This window comes from Hyperolius riggenbachi, chromosome 5 (genome assembly GCF_040937935.1).
Source record: "Hyperolius riggenbachi isolate aHypRig1 chromosome 5, aHypRig1.pri, whole genome shotgun sequence".
Lineage (NCBI taxonomy): Eukaryota > Metazoa > Chordata > Amphibia > Anura > Hyperoliidae > Hyperolius > Hyperolius riggenbachi.
Window position 1 is genome coordinate 86,551,676 of NC_090650.1, and position 20,885 is coordinate 86,572,560.

Genomic DNA, 20,885 nt, shown 5'->3' on the forward strand with positions numbered 1-20,885 from the left:
ATGATTAGGTAAGCTAGCTGCCGCTACACTACGCTAGACGGGGGAGCAAGAGACATGGGGGAGGAAGCCGAGGCACACGGGTTTAGAAAGTCGGGTCTGCCATGGCCACTAGTGGGTGGGTGGTGTGGTAGGGGGTACCCCACATTCCAAATAATTATATACATTGTATTTAAGTGTCATAAAGATTCAATATTTTGTTTTTCAATTAAACTCATGTATGGTATTGTTTCTCATGGCTCTTTTGATCACTGAAATCAATCTCGGACACCCGTGATAATTAGTTTGCCAGGTGAGCCAAATGTAAGGAAACTAAGTATCTGTAAACTTAGCGTGTGCTCTCTGCTCACAGCAGACCGGTTTTTAGTTCATTAACCCCCAAAAAAAGAAAATCATTTGAGCAATCAGATAATTCTGATCGGATTGGTTGTAAATAATCTCTGTTGATGGGCATATTCTATTATGAACGATTATAAAAACAGTCGTCTGATTGGATTTTTGTTGAACCAAAATTTGGATTTTCTTGTCAGTTTTAATAGATAGGAAGCAAAGATTGGTTTGTTGATGGTTTAGGAAACAATGTATTACAATATTTCACTTCCAATCCGAATTATCTGATCGCTCAAACCATTTTTCGTTACAAATTGTATCATTAGTGGCCACATTAAAACCTGTCCATAGTGTTGGCGTGCGATGCTCCGCCCCCCATTGCATCACCACCACAACGCCGAAAACGTAATTCATATGACCTTGCAGCAGAGTGCACAGATAAGGTTATATGCATAGTGCCGCCTCCTTGCCCTTCTCCACGCCCCTCGCTGGTGATGCACTTCCTCCTGGACTGGAAGTACATCACTGAGATTCCCAGCTTTTCCATCACAATCATGTCATTCGGTGCATGCGCACCGCCGCCGCCAATGTATTTAAATTTTCTGTGTCGTCCATTGACTTACATGCAATATGCCCCCAATGCGCCACCGAGGTAATGTGCTGTTGACTTTTCGCCGGGTCGGTAGCCAAGCGTGGTTGTATGTGCTCGGCCCCATTGCCATGCATTGTTGTTGTGTTACCCTGCAGCAAAACAGGGTAATGCAATGGACATTTGCAAGCCAAGCGTAAAAGGGGTCTTATATATATAAGTATATTTCATTTTATGGAAAACTGAAAGCCAGCAAAGAGTAAAAGCAGAAAATGTTTGTCTATAAGTTTGTAACGTTCAGTAATGTTATTTATTTTTTATTAAGTTTGATTTCTTGTTCCACTTACATAACTCCGTTCTTGAAGTAACTTTTAAATGTAGCGGACTCGAATCCCTGCACCTCTCTGTGCTGGATTGGGCTCCCCCCCAAAGCCTCGTCCAGCTGTGATGTGTAAACCGCCGCTGCTCCTTGCTCATCCTGAGTGGAATCCTTTCCTATCCAGTAGTGAACATCAATAGATGAGCCGGTAGCTGTTTGCTTGATCTGTGAAAGAACAAAAAGAATGAACAACGCAGCAAACCACTAACTATTCCCTAGACAGAGAAGAGGTAACAACAAGACCAGGCATATTCGGAGCCCAACAAAGCACACATCTAAAAATACATTTAACGGTTGAATCACAATGTTAATGTCTATGTACAATGGAACTTCTGCAGCTAAAAATAAGTTCTAACATTTTGATCACATGACCATAATCTGCTGGGCTGAGGCAATCCCCTTCAGGGTGCATGGGTGTGGCTGCTGCTTCTGTTCAGATTGCATCATCCTGCCATTCAGACTATAAGGAGAAGGGCACAGACTGCATCTCCCTGTGAAGAATGCAGCTTATAGAAGTGACCGTCTGTGATGCTAGAAGCATCTGGATCTTAAGGTTTATTCAACATCATATAATCAAAAAAGATTCTATACACACATTATTATTATTATTATTTATTTATATAGCGCCAACATATTCCGCAGCGCTTTACAAAGCACAATAAGACGACAAGGGGAACATAGATACAAGTATAACTAACAAATGTACAGCAGAGTTCCAAGCAGCACAAATATTGTTACAAGAACAGTAAACATTAGGAGGATGACCCTGCCCTTGCGAGCTTACAATCTAATGGGTTGTGGGGGACACACTAGGTAAGGGGGTGGAGGATGGATGAGGCAGTGATTCTTTGCCTCTGATTACATTGTGACAGAGAAGTAAATAAGGGCTATAGAATGTTATAAGCTTGTCTGAAAAGGTGTGTTTTAAGATGAGATTTAAATAAGGTCTGCAACTAAGTGCCTATAATCATCTTGGAAAACATATAAGCCTGGAGTGGGGCTTTAAAACAATGAAATGTCATAACCCTACCTACCCTTTAAAGTAAAACTGAAGAAAACAAAACAAAAAATAAAAAATAAACAGATACTTGTCTATGGAGAGGGAAGACTCTGGATCCTACTGACTCTTCCCTGTCCCCACTCAATCCCCTTGTTCCAGGGCTGTCACTCCGTTGTACAGTATGTATTCAACCAACTGGTCGATTACGTCTTAGGGGACCCTCGGAAGTCTCTGGGAGCACTCGTGTCTCTTACTGCTCCTGAAGACTGGTAGCGCCCCGTACTGCACATGTGCCCGTCTGTCCTCAGGAGCAACCAGGGACATGAGTGCTCCCGAAGCCTTATGAGGGCTCCAGGAGGTGGCGTAATTTCATTGGGAAACAAAGCTAGAACATGGGGATCGAGGGGGAACAGGGAAGGCTCAGTAGGATCCAGAGCCTTCCCTCTCCATAGGTATTAGACTTTTTTTTTCACTGCTTCAGATTTGCTTTAACAGACACTGCTTTGCCTCTTATTAATTGTCATAACCTGTATTTTAGGCTACCAAATGTTTGATTCACTTAATTTTGGGTAAGGTTGCTGTGTGCAGGTTAATTTCCCGGGACTTATTCAAGGTACATAACATGTGCTGGGCAAATAGCGCCAGTCCCATCACCTAGGTAATGCACGCATTGCTAGCAATGCACGCATCATGCATGTGTAACACACGTTGCTAGTGTAATGCATGTTAAGCAAGTAGCAAATTTCGCATGTTGCTAGCAACGCATACATCATTTAAGTAATACACAATATATATGCAATGAGCGTTAAATTCCTTGTGTAAGTATTGGTAATATTGCTATGTGCTGCTTGCGCACAATAACTGTACCAACATTTAGTGATTCAACCCCTAAGTTCTTTAACATGTCCTAATGGGTCCTCTTTCTGTTTGGGTTTGTCAATATAAAGTCAGAAGTGTGGCTCGATAGAATGGCCTAATTAAAATGCCAAAACATTGCTAGTCTGTGTTAGAACAAGCAGAAACAGGAAAAGTAAAAAAAAAGTGTTTTCACAGGTTAGACATGTACAGAGCAACAGCAGACATGTTATTGACCGGACCATCGCCAAGCTAAAAAATACTCATGGGAAAATGTTTAAAAAGTTACACAAAAGACAGCTTCAATTTCAGTAATTCAACAGTGTAACTGGCTTGAGTACAACAATCTTACCAAATCTATATAGTACAGGGTAAATCAAGTGAATATATGTTGAGTGGATTCTTTAGATAGTCCTTGTACAATGAAGATTGTATTATTGATGGGCACCTTAACTATGGCTGTTTCCTTTCTTTTTCACCCAATGTAGCAACAGCTGATCTCTATGGCAGCTCTGGAAGTCTATATATTGTGCTTGGCACTCCCTCCTTCTCTCTTCTTTAATGTGATAGGGTGGATTACTGGCACAGGGACAAGCGAAGTCCCTCTCAGGTCACACCTGCTGAGCTGCTCTGAGAGACACCTCCCACCCACATGTCACATGATCTTATCTGGGTTAGCAGGGGAAGAACTGCCATGGCAGATTTTGGGAAGCATGGCTACCAACAAAATCTGTTTTTGTGGGACAGAAAGTTATTTAAAAAAATAAAAATAAAATCATGATGTGCTGTTATAACTTCTGTTGCCTGTGCTGACAATGTGGATTTTATTTTTTATGTTCAAGGCCCTCTAAGACATCCATAAGGCAACCTGGGCAGGTACCTAGTGGGTGTCAAGGGGTGTAGCTGCCACCTTTTTAATGCCTCTCTCACCTCAGCTTACCAAAAAGACTATAATGGGGAGCAAAAGCTGCACATGGAAGAGAGGGGCTGCATACATGGATGATACACATGGAAGAGAGGGGCTGCATACATGGATGATATACACATGGAAGAGAGGGGGCTGCATACATGGATGATACACATGGAAGAGAGGGGGCTGCATACAAGGATGATACACATGGAAGAGAGGGGGCTGTATACATGGATGGTGCACATGGAAGAGAGAGGGCTGCATACATGGATGATGCACATGGAGGAGAGGGGGCTGCATACAAGGATGATACACATGGAAGAGAGGGGGATGCATACATGGATGGTGCACATGGAAGAGAGGGGGCTGCATACATGGATGACACACATGGAAGAGAAGGGGCTGCATACATGGATGATACACATGGAAGAGAGGGGGCTGCATACATGGATGATACACATGGAAGAGAGGGGGCTGCATACATGGATGATGCACATGGAAGAGAGGGGGCTGCATACATGGATGATACACATGGAAGAGAGGGGGCTGCATACATAGATGACACACATGGAAGAGAGGGGGCTGCATACATGGATGATACACATGGAAGAGAGGGGGCTGCATACAAGGATGATACACATAGAAGAGAGGGGGCTGCATACAATGATGATACACATGGAAGAGAGGGGGCTGCATACATGGATGATACACATGGAAGAGAGGGGCTGCATACATGGATGATACACATGGAAGAGAGGGGGCTGCATACATGGATGATGCACATGGAAGAGAGGGGGCTGCATACATGGATGATACACATGGAAGAGAGGGGGCTGCATACAAGGATGACACACATGGAAGAGAGGGGCTGCATACATGGATGATACACATGGAAGAGGGGGGGGCTGCATACATGGATGGTGCACATGGAAGAGAGGGAGCTGCATACAAGGATGATACACATGGAAGAGAGGGGGCTGTATACATGGATGGTGCACATGGAAGAGAGAGGGCTGCATACATGGATGATGCACATGGAAGAGAGGGGGCTGCATACAAGGATGATACACATGGAAGAGAGGGGGATGCATACATGGATGGTGCACATGGAAGAGAGGGGGCTGCATACATGGATGACACACATGGAAGAGAGGGGTCTGCATACATGGATGATACACATGGAAGAGAGGGGGCTGCATACATGGATGATACACATGGAAGAGAGGGGGCTGCATACATGGATGATATACACATGGAACAGAGGGGGCTGCATACATGGATGATGCACATGGAAGAGAGGGGGCTGCATACATGGATGATGCACATGGAAGAGAGGGGGCTGCATACAAGGATGATACACATGGAAGAGAGGGGGCTGTATACATGGATGGTGCACATGGAAGAGAGATGGCTGCATACATGGATGATGCACATGGAAGAGAGGGGCTGCATACATGGATGATACACATGGAAGAGAGGGGGCTGCATACATGGATGATGCACATGGAAGAGAGGGGGCTGCATACAAGGATGATACACATGGAAGAGAGGGGGCTGCATACATGGATGGTGCACATGGAAGAGAGAGGGCTGCATACATGGATGATGCACATGGAAGAGAGGGGGCTGCATACACGGATGATGCACATGGAAGAGAGGGGGCTGCATACAAGGATGATACACATGGAAGAGAGGAGGCTGCATACATGGATGATACACATGGAAGAGAGGGGGCTGCATACATGGATGGTGCACATGGAAGAGAGGGGGCTGCATACAAGGATTATACACATGGAAGAGAGGAGGCTGCATACATGGATGATACACATGGAAGAGAGGGGGCTGCATACATGGATGATGCACATGGAAGAGAGGGGGCTGCATGCAAGGATGATACACATGGAAGAGAGGAGGCTGCATACATGGATGATACACATGGAAGAGAGGGGGCTGCATACATGGATGATACACATGGAAGAGAGGGGGCTACATACATGGATGATCCACATGGTCATGGAAGAGGGGGCTGCACATGTAGTGGTAGGGGACACTGCTGCACATGGAATGGGAGGGGCGCTGCTGCACATGGAAGGGGAGCCACAAAATACCGTACTTGGCCTAGGGCCACACAAGGTATAAATCCAGCCTGACTGTGTAAATAACAGTAACTGAGTAAACAACTGACTGTTGGTTTGGACACTTTGGTTGATTCTGTTCTCATGAATCTGTTTTTCACAGTTTTACAAACGCTTGGCCTATGGCCAGACCCACACTTTGTTTCCCAGAGAATGAGGGCAAACTCCAGTGGACAGCAGATGCTGGCGTTCAGCTTCTTTTAACAAACAGGCTGGATAGTGTATGCATCAGTCTCTGCCCCTCACAGTCATCCTATGTGTTTGTGTATTTTCTCTCCCTCCTGTCAGCACTGATGTGCAGGTTTCAGTGATTTACATACATATTGGAAACCTGCAGTGGAGGAGTGAGTATATTCTATCTACTGCACAGCCTGAGCCTGTGCTGCTATTGTCCGGGACTTGTGCCAGGCTTGGATGTTGTTTCTGTTTGATCCTGTTCTAATGCTGTGTCACCTTTAGCAAACATGTACATTCCAGGCTCCCTTTCACCCTTCACAGTTTCCTCATCAAATGGATCATCTGTGCAAAACTGATGTGAACAGGAAAACCAGATGACTAGTTTTAAAGAACTTCTTTTTAACTCCTTGCTATCCAGTTTTCAAGAGCTGAAAATTAAAGTGGATTGCCCATATGAACTACTACTAGCATGTTTGGTCTGTGAAACTTTATGGCCTGAACACACCAGCTTGCTTCTGTTTGCTTTTCAGCAACAGATGCTGAAAGAATGAGCACACATGCGTTAGTGTGTTCAGGCCCTTAAGTGACTGCTATAATGTGGTTCCTATAGGCAACACAAGTTGGCTTATGCATTAATACACATCAGAACTGAGAGAGATATGAAGGCTGCCATGTTTATTTCCTTTCAACCCATTAGCAGCTTCACCAGAGTTATCTGGTTTGAGATAAATGCACTGCTTTTGACCTCAGCAGAACTGCTGTGCTGTACATTCTTGGAATGCTTTGCTCTCTCTCTACTTGCAGACACTTAGAAACTGAAAGCAGAAGTCCTTTGCTATTGTCTCACACTGCCCTCTAGTGACCAGTGGCCATAAATACACATTACAGCAGTACTAATTAGAAGCAGGGAAATGTAACAAATAGGAAATAAAAAAGTGCTGAAATAAATTGGCTTGGAGCACTTGCAAGCCTCTAAATAAATTAACTGCCAAAGGGTTGCCTGGCTGCCCTGTTGGTCCACTGCCTCTAATACCTCTAGCCATAGACCCTGAACAGGCATGCAGATCAGATCAGCAGGATGCCAGGCAACTGGCATTGGCTAAAAGGATATAAATATGGCAGCCTCCATAACTCTCACTCCAGGGGCTCGATTCACCAAGCGGTGCAAAGTGTTAGCACCATGGTGAAAAGGCCCTTATCACGCCTAAAGTCACTTTAGGCATGATAAGAAGAAACTCGCGCGAAGTTGCCGCGCGTAAGTGCGCGCGCAACACCCGACGCTTCGCGCGAAGCTCCCATTAAGCCCTATGGGACTTTGCGCGCGCTCTCACGCGCTTACGCGCGGTAACTTCGCGCGAAGAGCAGGAAAAATCGGTGATAACTCAGTGGTGAAAAGGTCATCACGCCTAAAGTCTTTTAGGCGTGATAACTGGGTTATCACCGCTTTGTGAATCGAGCCGCAGGTGTCATTTAAAAGGTACACTATAGCAAATATGTGGGCATATTCCTGCACCAATATCATACAAGTAACAGTATCAGCGTAAATGTATTAATGTACGTTGTATTTAAAAAAAAGTGCAACTTTGCAATAACTGGCATCTCCCATCCTTTATTGGTATGCAAAAAAAAAAAAGCACAATGCTAAAATTGGCATAAAAACATACACAAAAGTCTCACAGCAAAAGCAAAGGAAACAATGCAAAACAAAAACCAGCAAAACTAAGTTTTGTGCATGAGGAAAATTGATTGCGGCAAATTGCTTAAAGAAATGGGAATGGCTCCTTACTTTTTGCCAACAAGATTGGCGTGCTGCTCACTGACAGCTGCATACTGCAGTGCCAACTGCCAACCTGTCGCAAATATTGCAACTAACGGTACTGTTCTCCATTGTAGCTTGCGGTGGTCACCATTTCACATATATAAATGCTATTTAGTGATCTATAGAGTGCCAAGCTGACCACCACTTTATAAGTATGACAATCATGGATTTTGGCAGGTGCCCGCTGAAACTGGTGATCAGGAAGAAAAGAAAGCAATCGTTTCAGCTCATCACCACTGTCATACATCTGAAGAGTGCCATTATTTCTGCAGACCTAACTAAACGTTATCTGCTAACAGACTGTTTGCCCTTTCTGTTAAGTGGAATTCTGTTAAAGAGAATCTGTATTGTTAAAATCACACAAAAGTAAACATACCAGTGCGTTAGGGGACATCTCCTATTACCCTCTGTCACAATTTCGCCGCTCCCCGCCGCATTAAAAGTGGTTAAAAACAGTTTTAAAAAGTTTGTTTATAAACAAACAAAATGGCCACCAAAACAGGAAGTAGGTTGATGTACAGTATGTCCACACATAGAAAATACATCCATACACAAGCAGGCTGTATACAGCCTTCCTTTTGAATCTCAAGAGATCATTTGTGTGTTTCTTTCCCCCTGCATCTCTCATGCACTGAAGTTTCAGGCTGCTCTTTTCTTCCTGCAAACAGCTTTGCCCTTGTCTGTAATTCCTCACTATGTGAAAGCCCAGCCAGCTCAGAGGACGATTTATCCAGCTTGTAAAAGATAAGAGAGAAGAGAGAAGCTGCTATAATCTAAATAACACACAGGCAGTGTGAATAGAGGTGCCTGGAAGGGGGAGTTCATAGCAGAACCACAACACTGAAGAACTTGGCAGCCTTCCAGACACAGGCTGACAAGTCTGACAAGAGAGAGATACATTGATTTATTACAGAGACTGTGATAGTACAAAGTGCTGCAGTAAGCCAGAACACATTAGAATAGCTTTTGGAACTTGTAGGTTGATAAAAAACAGGATGCAATTTTTGTTACGGAGTCTCTTTAAAGTGGAACATAACATTCAATAAAAATATGTTTTCCTAATTTTTATTACCCATGTAGTTATCATATTTGCTTTTGTGCACAAGTAATATTGTCTGTCTACAAATTATACATTCCCAAAGTACAGTTATCTGCTCTAAAAGTTGCCATTGCATTTGCATTTTATTGCATAGCTGCTGTATTTATAAAACTATCTAGTGATCACTTCTCAGCTCTTTCTGCTTCTCTCCTCAGTACAGCTTAGTTTTGGCAGTTTGCTAATGTTTAATAAATGTATCTGACAAAGGAATGTAAACAAAAGATAATGTTATCACATTTTCGGATGCAGCCAGACACTGCCCACTGAAGCAAGAATATTTCCAGTTTGAATGCTGTTCTGCTACAATTCTTTTTGTGGTAGAAGATTTTATGCTGTAAATAATCTTTAAGAGCAAAGAGGAGATAAGTCCCTCTGTTAGATACAAGAGAAGATATTCAGATAAAGATGCCCTTCCGTGTCAGTTGTATTGCTGAAGCTGACATAAAGTGGAATTTTTGAGCCACAACCTTTGAAAGCTCCTCATCTGTCAATAAGGCTTCTTATTGACAGGGGACAAAGCCTTATTGACAGAGGACAGGGGTCCCCTCCGTGCTCAGTCACTTCCAACCGACAAGACTTTAGTTAGCTGTTACATCAATGCAGTAAGTGACAGGTCAGGAGCCTTGTGCAGAGACGGAACAGCAGCTAGAAAGAAGAGACCAGCTGTTGACAGACAGTTGACAGTAATTGAAAAGTGACAATTCTGAGCATATTGTGATGTAGTGCATGTCACAGATTTTATTCTGCTGCTATTACATGATTGTAGGGGAAGCAGAATCTAATCAGGTCATTTGGGCTCAGGTATCAGCAATTATCTAATAATTAATTATTGGTAATCCGCCACCCAAGCTGTGAGTTGAGCGCCCAATGCAGGTAGTAGACAATCAGCTACCACATAAGGATTTATTGGCGATTGGCTTCAACTAGCGGTTGTTTGGGTGCCGGGGTCTATAAGGTTTGGTTTAGGCACAGGTGGGGGTTAGGGTTATGCATTAGGTGAGGGGAGGTCAGTTTAAAGGGGCACTATGGCGAAAAGTTGTAAAATGTAAAATATGTGTAAAAGCTACTGCTATCCTACTATTGTATTATCTGTTGCTCAATAGTAGAATATCATTTATTTTACTGATATTCTACTACTGGCTTACCCCAGTGCCCAAATTACCACTTAGCCGTTTTTAGATATATGCGATTTTGACACCTTAAACAATTCACTACTGAAAAAGCACTGAAATTTTGCCTTCTTAAAATGATATGCAAAAAGTACATACAATTAATTTCAACTTCACATAATCAGGAAGCAGCATCCATAATACATCACTTCAGGATAGTAAATGGAAAATGCAAGTTACCTTTATCTAGACTACCCACATAGCTTTTAGTAGTGACTCAGATCCACTAGGATGTTATAAAGGAGTTAAAGTGACTAGACAAGCCCTCTTCCTAAGGGCCAGCTCAAACAGGAGTCTGGACCCGCTGCCCAGAGTCTCGCCTGAATGCTTTTTTGCAAGCAAGCAGTCAGTAGCTTTCAGCGGCTTACAGCATTCTTCACCCTCACAGACACAGGAGTGTGGCGCTAAATGGCCCTGGAAGCAACCTGTTGATTTCAGGGTTGCCTCAGACAAGGGGCAAAATCGTGATTGCAAGCAACGGTAAACGACAGTACCAGCGCGGCCTACACAAGTGCCGTGGCCGGCAGTAAATGTTGTACAACTGTCCGTGTGAACCAGACCTTATTCTGCTAAATATAAACTTTCCTAAACAGAAGGTATTGGCAATTACGCAACTTTTTGCGAGCAAGAAAGATCTCCCATGATGCTGATTATGCAAATCTGCACCCAAACTTGAAGTTCTAATGTAATTGCTTAGAGTGACAGCTAGGGATGATCGGAACCAGCAAATTCTGTTCCGCCGGAAATCACGGATTCCGTCAGTGTTAAATTCCGTCGCTATGAAAATTCCGCCGGATTTGTACTAATTTCCGCGGAATTCCGGTTCCGTCGGAAAAAAAATCTCCCTCTCTCTCTCTCCCTCCCCCTCTCTCTCCTCCTCCTCCTCGTGGATACCCTCCAGGGAGGAGGGTATCATCTTCCAGGGAATTGTAGTTTTTCAAAAGCCAGCTTACATACCATGGCTGGGAATTGAACCCAGGTCTCAGTGTGTGTTAGGCAACTGACTTATCCGCTATACCACAAACCACACTACATGCTGATGCCAGCCTAGCATGTACCATTATCATCAATCCAAGAAAAAAAGTAGCATGCTTAAGGATTTGTAGCGTGTCAAAAAACAACTCACCAGCTCTCTCTCTCTCTCTCTCTCTCTCTCTCTCTCTCTAGGACTTGATGCCATTGAATTGAATTTTCAGCTTAAAACCATCAACGGATACTGGCAGAATTTCACAGGCTTTTTCGGAATTCCGCCAGATTGAAAAAACAATTCCGTTCCGACCAAACAGAACGGAATGAGCAATTTCAGCCTAAAAATTCTGGAAAATACAATTCCGCGGAAAGCGGTGACCATCCCTATTCCCTACTAGAGAGAGAGAGAAAGAGAAAGAGAGAGAGAGAGAGAGAGAGATGAATCTACCTGGCTATCTGGGGTTCTCTTCGGACAACTGTTGAACACAAAAGGCAAGGCCATGCCTGGCTACAAATCTTTAAGCAAGCTACTTTTCTCTTGGATTGATGATAATGGTACATGCTAGGCTGGCTTCAGCATGTAGCGTGGTTTGTGGTATAGCGGATAAGTCAGTTGCCTAACACACACTGAGACCTGGGTTCAATTCCCAGCCATGGTATGTAAGCTGGCTTTTGAAAAACTGCAATTCCCTGGAAGATGAGGGTATCGAGGAGGAGTGAGAGAGAGAGTTTTTTTCTCAATTCCGGAAAATTCCGCGGAAATAAAAAAATTCGGCGGAATTCCGTTTGTCAGGGTTAGCAATTCCGTTCTGACCGCCGGAATCGGAATTGACCTGATTCCGCCCGGAATCGCGGAATTAAGAATTCCGCGGAATCCAGCGAGCATCCCTAGTGACAGCCACAGCAAATAAATGAATAGCGTATAACAATTTCATGAAAAGTTAAAATTTTCTATCAGACGCGCTGAGCTGTACTGTAAACACAGCTGATGTCATATTCGCCTTGTGTTCTCTCTGCATGTAACATGGCAGCTGCTTAAGTTGGAAAGTTTCCACTCGGACACAACACAGCGTTTATCTCCAGTACAGAATGCCAGAGGGGGTTCTACTGGTAAGTGGAGGAAATCTCCCTTCCATCTGAACTATGACACAGCAACTCCTTGAAGGTTATACACATCATAAACATTCAGGGGAATATTCTCTCATCAATGACTTTGACATGCAAATCTGAGAATTTCCATTTCTTTTAGCAAACATCAGTTACAGGAGACACAAGAGGATTACCTTAAAATGACCCTGGAATAAACTTGAGCAACATACATGGAAGATATTATGATAAAGTAAATATTCAGAAGTTACCTTCTGTATGGAAAAATGTTGTTTTGTATTTCAGAGTTCACAAGAAATATATACAAATCAGTACTGCTTATAGGAACGTCAGGAGGAAGCTCCCCAGTGTCAGGAGAACCCACCTTCTCAGCTCCATGATGTGCTGCCCGCACACAGCACATCACGGTTAGTGAGTGCATAGAGGTGATTTCACTCATTCTGAATTTTGTTTGTTTTTCATGATTTGAGCAGGCTTTGCCTTGAAAAAGGGACCCTGCGTAATCCTGAAACGTTGGCTTTATTAATGGTGTCTATGAAGCAATAAATATTGTAATAGGAAGTGCCAGCTTTCTCTTTTGACCACCTTTACAATCTGTCATAATAATGTGAGCAGAGCCATGCATTACTGGACACTTTGCACATGAATGGTGAAGAGATACCATCTACTGCTGCTGCACAGAAATTGCCATAAACTCACCCACTCACATGTAATTCATAATAAATCACACCATACATACCGGGGAAGTTCTGCTGCCTGGCAGAGATTGTCAAACTTTGGGTGACAGTGGTGTGCCTACGCTGTACAGAAGCGTTACCATCCTCCAGGTCAGCAACGCATCTTTTGCTTTGGGGGGGGGGGGGGGGGGTGGAGGGAGAATGAGTGACAGAGTAGATTACCACGGGCAGGGAAGAGGGGAGAAAATTGCGATTGGGCAGTGCTCGGGGTTGGGGATCGCTGAAGATCCTGTATGCTGCAAGGTGATCTTTATCATTCACCACAGTTGAGTTAAACCAGCGGTGGTAAGTAGTCAAAGAAGGTCTTGTCTTCCCTCAAGAAAAATGAGTGGTTGCCTTGTCTCCAGCAACCAAAATAGTTAGTGGAACCATAACCTAAATACTACATCAGATTGGGTTTCATTTTTTTTATTCTTTCTTCAATTTGCACAGAATCACTTCACTCTCCAGCCATATTTACTGTAGAATTGAATATATACCATACTTATATTTTCATTGGCATTGAATTGCACAATTAGCACAGTCGTAATAAGTATGTGTTCTTCCATTATTATATACAGTATTTTTATTCAAACTGTAACAGAGACTATACTTTGATAAATGCTTTTAGGCAAGACACAGACTTTATGGTTCTCACTGAGATTATGCACATCATTCTGTTCTGAAATACGGATACTTACAAATAAAATAATGTAGCAGTCACCTTCAAAGAAACTCCCATAGGCTTTCTCAGGAAGTGGAACCATTTTCATTTTCTGAAATCAGAAATAAAAATAAGGATTAGTAACAAAAAGCTGTACTTAAAGTCAGCTCCAGAATTTTTTCATCCTATCTCCTGCTCCCCACCCAACCTACAGACATACCTTCCATCTCCAGAAACCCCGCTAAACAAACGCCCAGGGTGTCCTCTACTTCCGGGGTCATGTGACTCTTCTCCTTGCACCTGCCTGGGATTTTGCTGCCCTGATGCCTTTCCTGAACCACACCTCCCTCCCAAAGTGAAGAAGTTAGGGGTGGTTGAGTGGCAGGCCAGCAACATCATTCCCACAAGCCTTTGTGCCACAGCCCAGAGTCCCTTATGCTGGTTGCTATGGCTTAATTCCCAGTGTAGTCTCTCCCCCTGATGATGACAGAATGAGAGGGAATATTTACTAGTTGCAACAGCCAGGCTCCTACCTGAAATAGTGGGTAAAGGAAGAAAGCCACTTGTTTGTGCTTCCCCAAAAATAAATTATATTAATCTTTGCTCCAAAAGATGTGCTAGGGCTTATTTTCAAGGGATGGCTCCACACTACACACTACCTGGCCAGTCAGAGGGGAAGTTTGGCACTTGCCTATCAGGCGGGGGTAATGGCACCAGACCGGCCAATCACAGCCGGCTGACATCTGGAAGGTCACTGCTACTGATCGAGTGCAGTGACTGGCCCAATGGCAGTGCCGTGGTGCGGCCCGCAAGATCATCGGTACCAGTTAGCAAAAGAAGCAGCGGGCAGCAGTCCACCACTCTGTGCGTGCTTGCCCTGCTCTTCCTCTGCTATGGCTTATTTTTGGGGGAGGGGTTCTTCTTGAGGAAACACGGTATGTGCTTCTCGCTCTCTTCCAAAAGTAAGCATGGGAGGCTGGGCCACTGTGGTGACACACCCTTCTCCAGAAGACATCAGAACCCCAACCAGAAGCCAAAATATGGCATCATCACTGGAGCTTGCAGCAAATATAGTGAGAACCTGGGAAATGGGGAGGGGGGGGGGGAGTTACCAGCTTGTGGACCTTCAAAGTCTCTGACTTGCTAGTCATGATTATGTGCTAAAGCAGGATGGGATCACAGCAAATCAGAGACTTGCATATCTATCGCCTGACCAAACTGATCACATGCTTCTCCATGAGATCTCCTAGACATGACCACTACTAGTTCCAAGTCCATCCTTTCCCCACCACAACATAAATGCACACCTGAACTGAGAAGGATATAGAGGCTGCCAATTTTAAACAATGCACATTGCATGGCTGTCCTGCTGATCCTCTGACTCGAATACTTTTACCTATAGACCCTGAACAAGCATGCAGATCAGATATTCTGACACAAGTTTGACCCCATTAGCTGTATGCTTGCTTCAGGTGTGTGATTCAGACACTACTGCAGCCAAACAGATCAGCAGGAGAGCCAGGCAACAGGTATAGTTTAACCTCCCTGGCGGTATGCCCGACACTGTGTCGGACTAGCCGCCGCAGAGGATCGCATGGCCCCGGGAGGATTTTTGCACATAAAATGTTAATTATACCTTTCAGCTAGCCTTTCGCTAGCTAAGTATGCCACCCAAATGGCTCCGGTCCCCTCTGATCGCCACTGATCACCTCCGCAATACATACCCCCCAGGGATCCCGCGATGGCGCAGCCTCCCAATCAGCTCCCGGCTTCGCTATGGGGAGGATCGGGACTGCGCAATGATGTCATGACGTCATGTCCGATCATCGCCATAGCAACAGTGAAGCTGCTTGGAGAAGCTGCTGCTCTCGCGGGATTGCGGACGGGTAAATATCGCCGGCAGCGATCGGGGGCATCAGAGGGGACCGGAGCCACTTGGGGGGCATACTTAGCTAGCGCAGTGCTAGCTGAAAGGTATAATTAACATTTTATGAGCAAAAATCCTCCCGTGGACGCAGTCATGGAAACTGCGTAACGCCAGGGAGTTTAAAGGGAAATAAATATGTCAGCCTCCATATCCAGGTGTCAGGTTCGGGTGTCCTTGAACATGCACTGCCACAGTGCAAAGGCCATAGCATGATGTCAAGGGGGAATGCCTGCAGTTCAACTACATATCAATGCAGGGCAGAAGGGGTTAGGGCTCATTCTCACTTGTAATCACAAAACGCTAGTGATTAGTGCTAGCTTTTTTACGCTGGTGATTTTACTGCGCTTAACGCAGTAAAATCACTCTACCCTCTCTGGATATTTGAACAATCGAGATTAACGCCTTTTAACATTCTAATCGCAATCGCTCTAGAATCACAGAAAAATGCTGCATGTAACGCGTTTTACGATTGCCGCTAATCGTGAATCGCCGGCGATCAATGGCAATTACAGCAGTGAGATCACCGCCATATAGTTAGTATTGCGCTAGTGCTTAAAACAACACTAGCGATCGCCGGCAATTAGCTGTAATCACCCGCTAATCACCCCAGTGAGAATGGGCCCTTAGTTTCGGGACTCAGAGGTAACTTTTTTTAGATTTTAACTGGCAGCAGGGACAGGTAAGTAAACCTGCCAAGAACATGCAAGGGATTCCTAGAAAATCCCAACCCAGCTCAATAATAACTACTGTATATAAATGTAGCTTTACACCTTATTGGTGGCCTCTTCCTCTCTCTTTCTTTCCATAGAGAAGTGATTTAGATTTTTAATCTAACAGCTTCAGCATATTTCATATCGCACTATAATCATAGCAGCAGTTTTGCTATATGAAGCCAAAGAGCTTGTTAACTCTGCAAGGGGAAAACACTGTAAACAAAGGCAGGTGTGTGCGGCTCATAAAGGAAAGCTGAGAAGGCAGAAGACTGTGCAGAAAAAGGATTGTTTAACTTTGACATACATTTTGAGGAATCATAATAGCTGCACACTGGTTGTGACAACACAGTATTGACATGTCACTGCTTGTTAGAGATCAGCATTGTATGGTAAGAAAAACACATTTACTGAAAGGTTAGAGCTGTCCATGAATTACAGGAGCACTATTGCGAAAACAGTATAATTTAAAATACATGCAAACACATACAAATAAGAGGTACGTTTCATCCAGAGTAAAATGAGACGTAAATTATTTTTCTCCTATGTTGCTGTCACTTGCAGTAGGTAGTAGAAATCAGACAGAACCAACAGGTTCTGGTCTAGTCCATCTCTTCAGGGGGAATTCTTAGCATGGCTTTCATTCTTTATAAAGACATTCCCTGAAAATTATGTATACAATGATGCTGGCCAGCCTCCCTGCTTGCTTCACACTTTTCTGGCAGTTGGACAGAGCAACTGCCATTCACTAAGTGCTTTTGAAAATAACCAAAACCCTGAGAATCCCCCATGAGGAGATGGGCTAGTCCAAAACCTTTTGGTTCTGTCAGATTTCTACTACCTACTGTAAGTGACAGCAACATCGGAGAAAAGTAATTTATAGCTCATTTTACTCTGGAAAAAAACTCACTTCCTATTTGTATATGTTTACATGTATTTTAAATTTTACGATTTTCGCAACAGTGGTACTTTAACCTGTTGTTTAAAGAAAAAAAAAACAAGATAAAAAAATATGAGCTGTCCATGAATATGAAAAAGCAGTTTGGAGACATGATAAACAAGAAGTTTTGAATCAGGCTGATACCATTTATTGGCTAACTTAGTGGTAAACAAAAAGTAGGTTTTCAGCAAATAAGCCTTCTTCAGACTTTGCTCCTGTATGTTAACAACATATATACACTGGACATTCGGAGGAGAAACATTCTTTTGCAAACATAAATAAATGTCATTAGATGCCTTAATTACAACTTCAGGATGGTCTCACAGGGATGCCATCTAATTTTTGACAAATAGATAAGACCAAATGTTTGCTAAAACATCACATACCACAGACTGATGGGGAGACATCGTTAATCCAGAGTTCAAATGTGACTAGGCAGAGTACATACACTATTTGTTACAAGCTAAAAAGAATCATGGCATCTGAAGGCCATCTTACCAGCACAAAACATACAACAAATTGTGGCATGGGGCAATGGGAGATCAGTATATTTATTATTCTTTTTTTCTTTTTACCAGAAATGACAAATAAACTGTTATTTTGAACATTAGAAAATCGTGAAATAAATAGGCATGATCACATCACCCAAGGGCATGTGTTTATGTAGAGCAGAAAGAGCTCCACACCAGTCTTATCTGGGCATACATAGTAAAAGGGTAATATGGGTGCTGGGTGAAGCCGATAGTACAATATTGGCAATATTGCCAGTAGTATACTATTGCTCTACCCAACCTACCTCTTACACTTACTATCCCTCTACCTATTCTGAACACTAAGGGCTCGTTTCCGCTAGCGTTGTGGATGCGAGACAATCGCCACATCGCCTCGCATCCCCCCGCAGGTACTTCTGCTTGTCTTCCATACAACCGGATGCAGCGTCATGCGGCTTCCTATTGGCAGCTATGGGGAACTGGATGCATGCTGCGGAAAACTGCTCCATGCTATCTACAAATTCCACTGCGTCACATCGTGCTGGATCATGTAGGTCAATTCGCGTCAATGGAAACTACTCCATTGACGTGAATTGGTTGCAGTTTCTTTTGCATTGCAATGCGGTTTACGCATAGCAACGCGTGTAGTGAAAACGTGCCCTAACGCTCCCCATACTTTACACACTACTCATCTTTTTCTGCACATGTCCTCCTATTGGCTACAAGTCTGGCACCCAAATTATACACCGGACTCCACTTTTGCCATGATTAACATTGCGGTCTACAGCGGCGCCCAAATGATCTCGCTATCTGGAGGATCAACAGGACAGAGATAGGAAAATTCTGTCAATTTAATTTGTTCAGAACGGAATATCTGTAAAAGACCACTGAGTTCTGGAGACATGGGAGTTGATTCACAACATTTTGGCAAAGTCGCTGTGCACATGTAGCACATGGCAATTTTGCCAATACATACTAGGTATGTAATGTGCATTGCGCAAATAGCATGCGGGCCATACACTAGCAATGTACGTTACACAAGTAGCATAATGCACATTATAAACAATCCAAGTGTAGTATGTAATTCAAGTTGCCGTATTTGCTGCTTGAAATCAGCAACTTTTTGGAAATTTAGTGAATCATTCGCATGATCCCTTTTCAATATGGCCATAGACAGCTAGAACAAAAACAATGATGTCTATGAGCAGCTTCCAGGGACCCTGAAGCAAGACTGAGCCATATTAAAAGAGCATATTAGTATTAATGATGATGGGCAGCACGGTGGCGTAGCGGTTAGCGTTCTCGTCTTGCAGCGCTGGGTCCCCGGTTCGAATCCCAGCCAGGGCACATCTGGAAGGAGTTTGATCGTTCTCCCCGTGTCTGCGTGGGTTTCCTCCCACATCCCAGAAACATACAGATAAGTTATTTGTCTCACTCCTAAAATTGGCCCTAGGCTACAGTACTTACACTACATAAATCATACATAGACATATAATAGTAGGAATTATATTGTGAGCTCCTTTGAGGGACAGTTAGTGGCAAGACAATATATATATATATATATATATATATATATATATATATATATATACACACACTGTACAGCGCTGCGTAAGATGTCAGCGCTATATAAATACTAAATAAGAATAATTTCAAAAAAAAATCATATAGCACCATAATCTTCTATGGCACTGAATACTATGATTAAATATATGATCAGAGGTCACGTTTAGTGAAAACCGCTTGGCAAATTTATTTTTTTCACATGAAAATGCTAAAAATAGCCATATATGGAAAGTTAAGATCTTACCTCTATGGACCATATTTGCAGACCTGGCTTCCTATTGATGTTGGCAAAGGGCTCGGAGCTCATTTTGACAGAGAAACTGAAAGACAAAAATTAATAAAAATATATATTAGCAAATTCAAACTTAGTGTTTTAAATTGTATTGTCACTGCACACAGGAACAGACTTTTTTGCATTTTATGCTAGGTACACACCATACAATTTTCTGGCAAATTTACCTGCCAGATTGATTATTTCCAATCGAATTTCTGATCAATTTTTCAATCATTTTTCCAATCGATTTTCAGAAGTGAACGAAAATCTATAGGAAAAATGAAAATTGATCGAAATTCAGATTGGACATGTTGGAAGTAATCGATCTGGCAGGTAAATCTTCCAGAAAAATGTATCGTGTGTACCTAGCATTAGGTTCTGCTATTCAGGCAACACTAGTTTTGACTGTTCGGAGTACATTACTGGGTGATATATCTGAATACATCTGTGTGTGCAGACAATGAGCACAGATATTCATTAATGGAATCAGGTCATTTTTCCCAGTGAAATACTCCTCAGAAATCAGTGCTAATTAGGTGGTGCCTTTGTATATAGTAGCACTGCTGGATATCCGGGAATGTGAAAAAAATCATCAACTGCTCATCTGTGTCCTATAGAGGCAAAATGTATTACTGATTTATCAGGTGACTGATTTTTACTTTTCTGATTGGATGATCCAGCCTACACAGGAAGCAATAGTGGTTAGGATCATGTGATTATGGCCAACCAATAAGAGAAGTACAAAACCATCATCTGATGAATCAATCACTTACATCTCCATAAATCTGCCATGCAGGACAAGTATCATGGAAATGATCTCAAGTCCCATATTGTAAATAAGTATAATTTCAAATGACAAAATATCTACAGTATTTACTAATGGGTACCACAACACAGGAAGTCACAATTCCCTTCTAAATCAATCAAAGCAATTGCTGGAGCTGCATAGATCTTCTGATGGAAGTGATATTTCCATACATGGGGTTCCAGGCAGACAGAATCCAATTGTCTTCTGTGTACTAGTTCAGTGCTCTGAATACATAAAACAAATACAGCAATGTA

The 20,885-nt window shown here is 43.1% G+C and overlaps 1 protein-coding gene across 1 annotated transcript in view; it reads right to left on the reverse strand.

Moving 5' to 3' along the window:
- Positions 1-20,885, reverse strand: part of LOC137518298 (villin-1-like) — a 135,011-nt gene that overhangs the window by 57,239 nt on the left and 56,887 nt on the right. Inside the window, exons 2-4 of the mRNA XM_068235959.1 lie at positions 19,794-19,869; positions 13,953-14,027; positions 1,264-1,460 (exon numbers count right to left, since the gene is read on the reverse strand). Coding sequence (XP_068092060.1) covers positions 1,264-1,460; positions 13,953-14,027; positions 19,794-19,856 — 335 coding nt within the window. The 5' untranslated portion in view covers positions 19,857-19,869. The remainder of the gene's footprint in view (positions 1-1,263; positions 1,461-13,952; positions 14,028-19,793; positions 19,870-20,885) is intronic.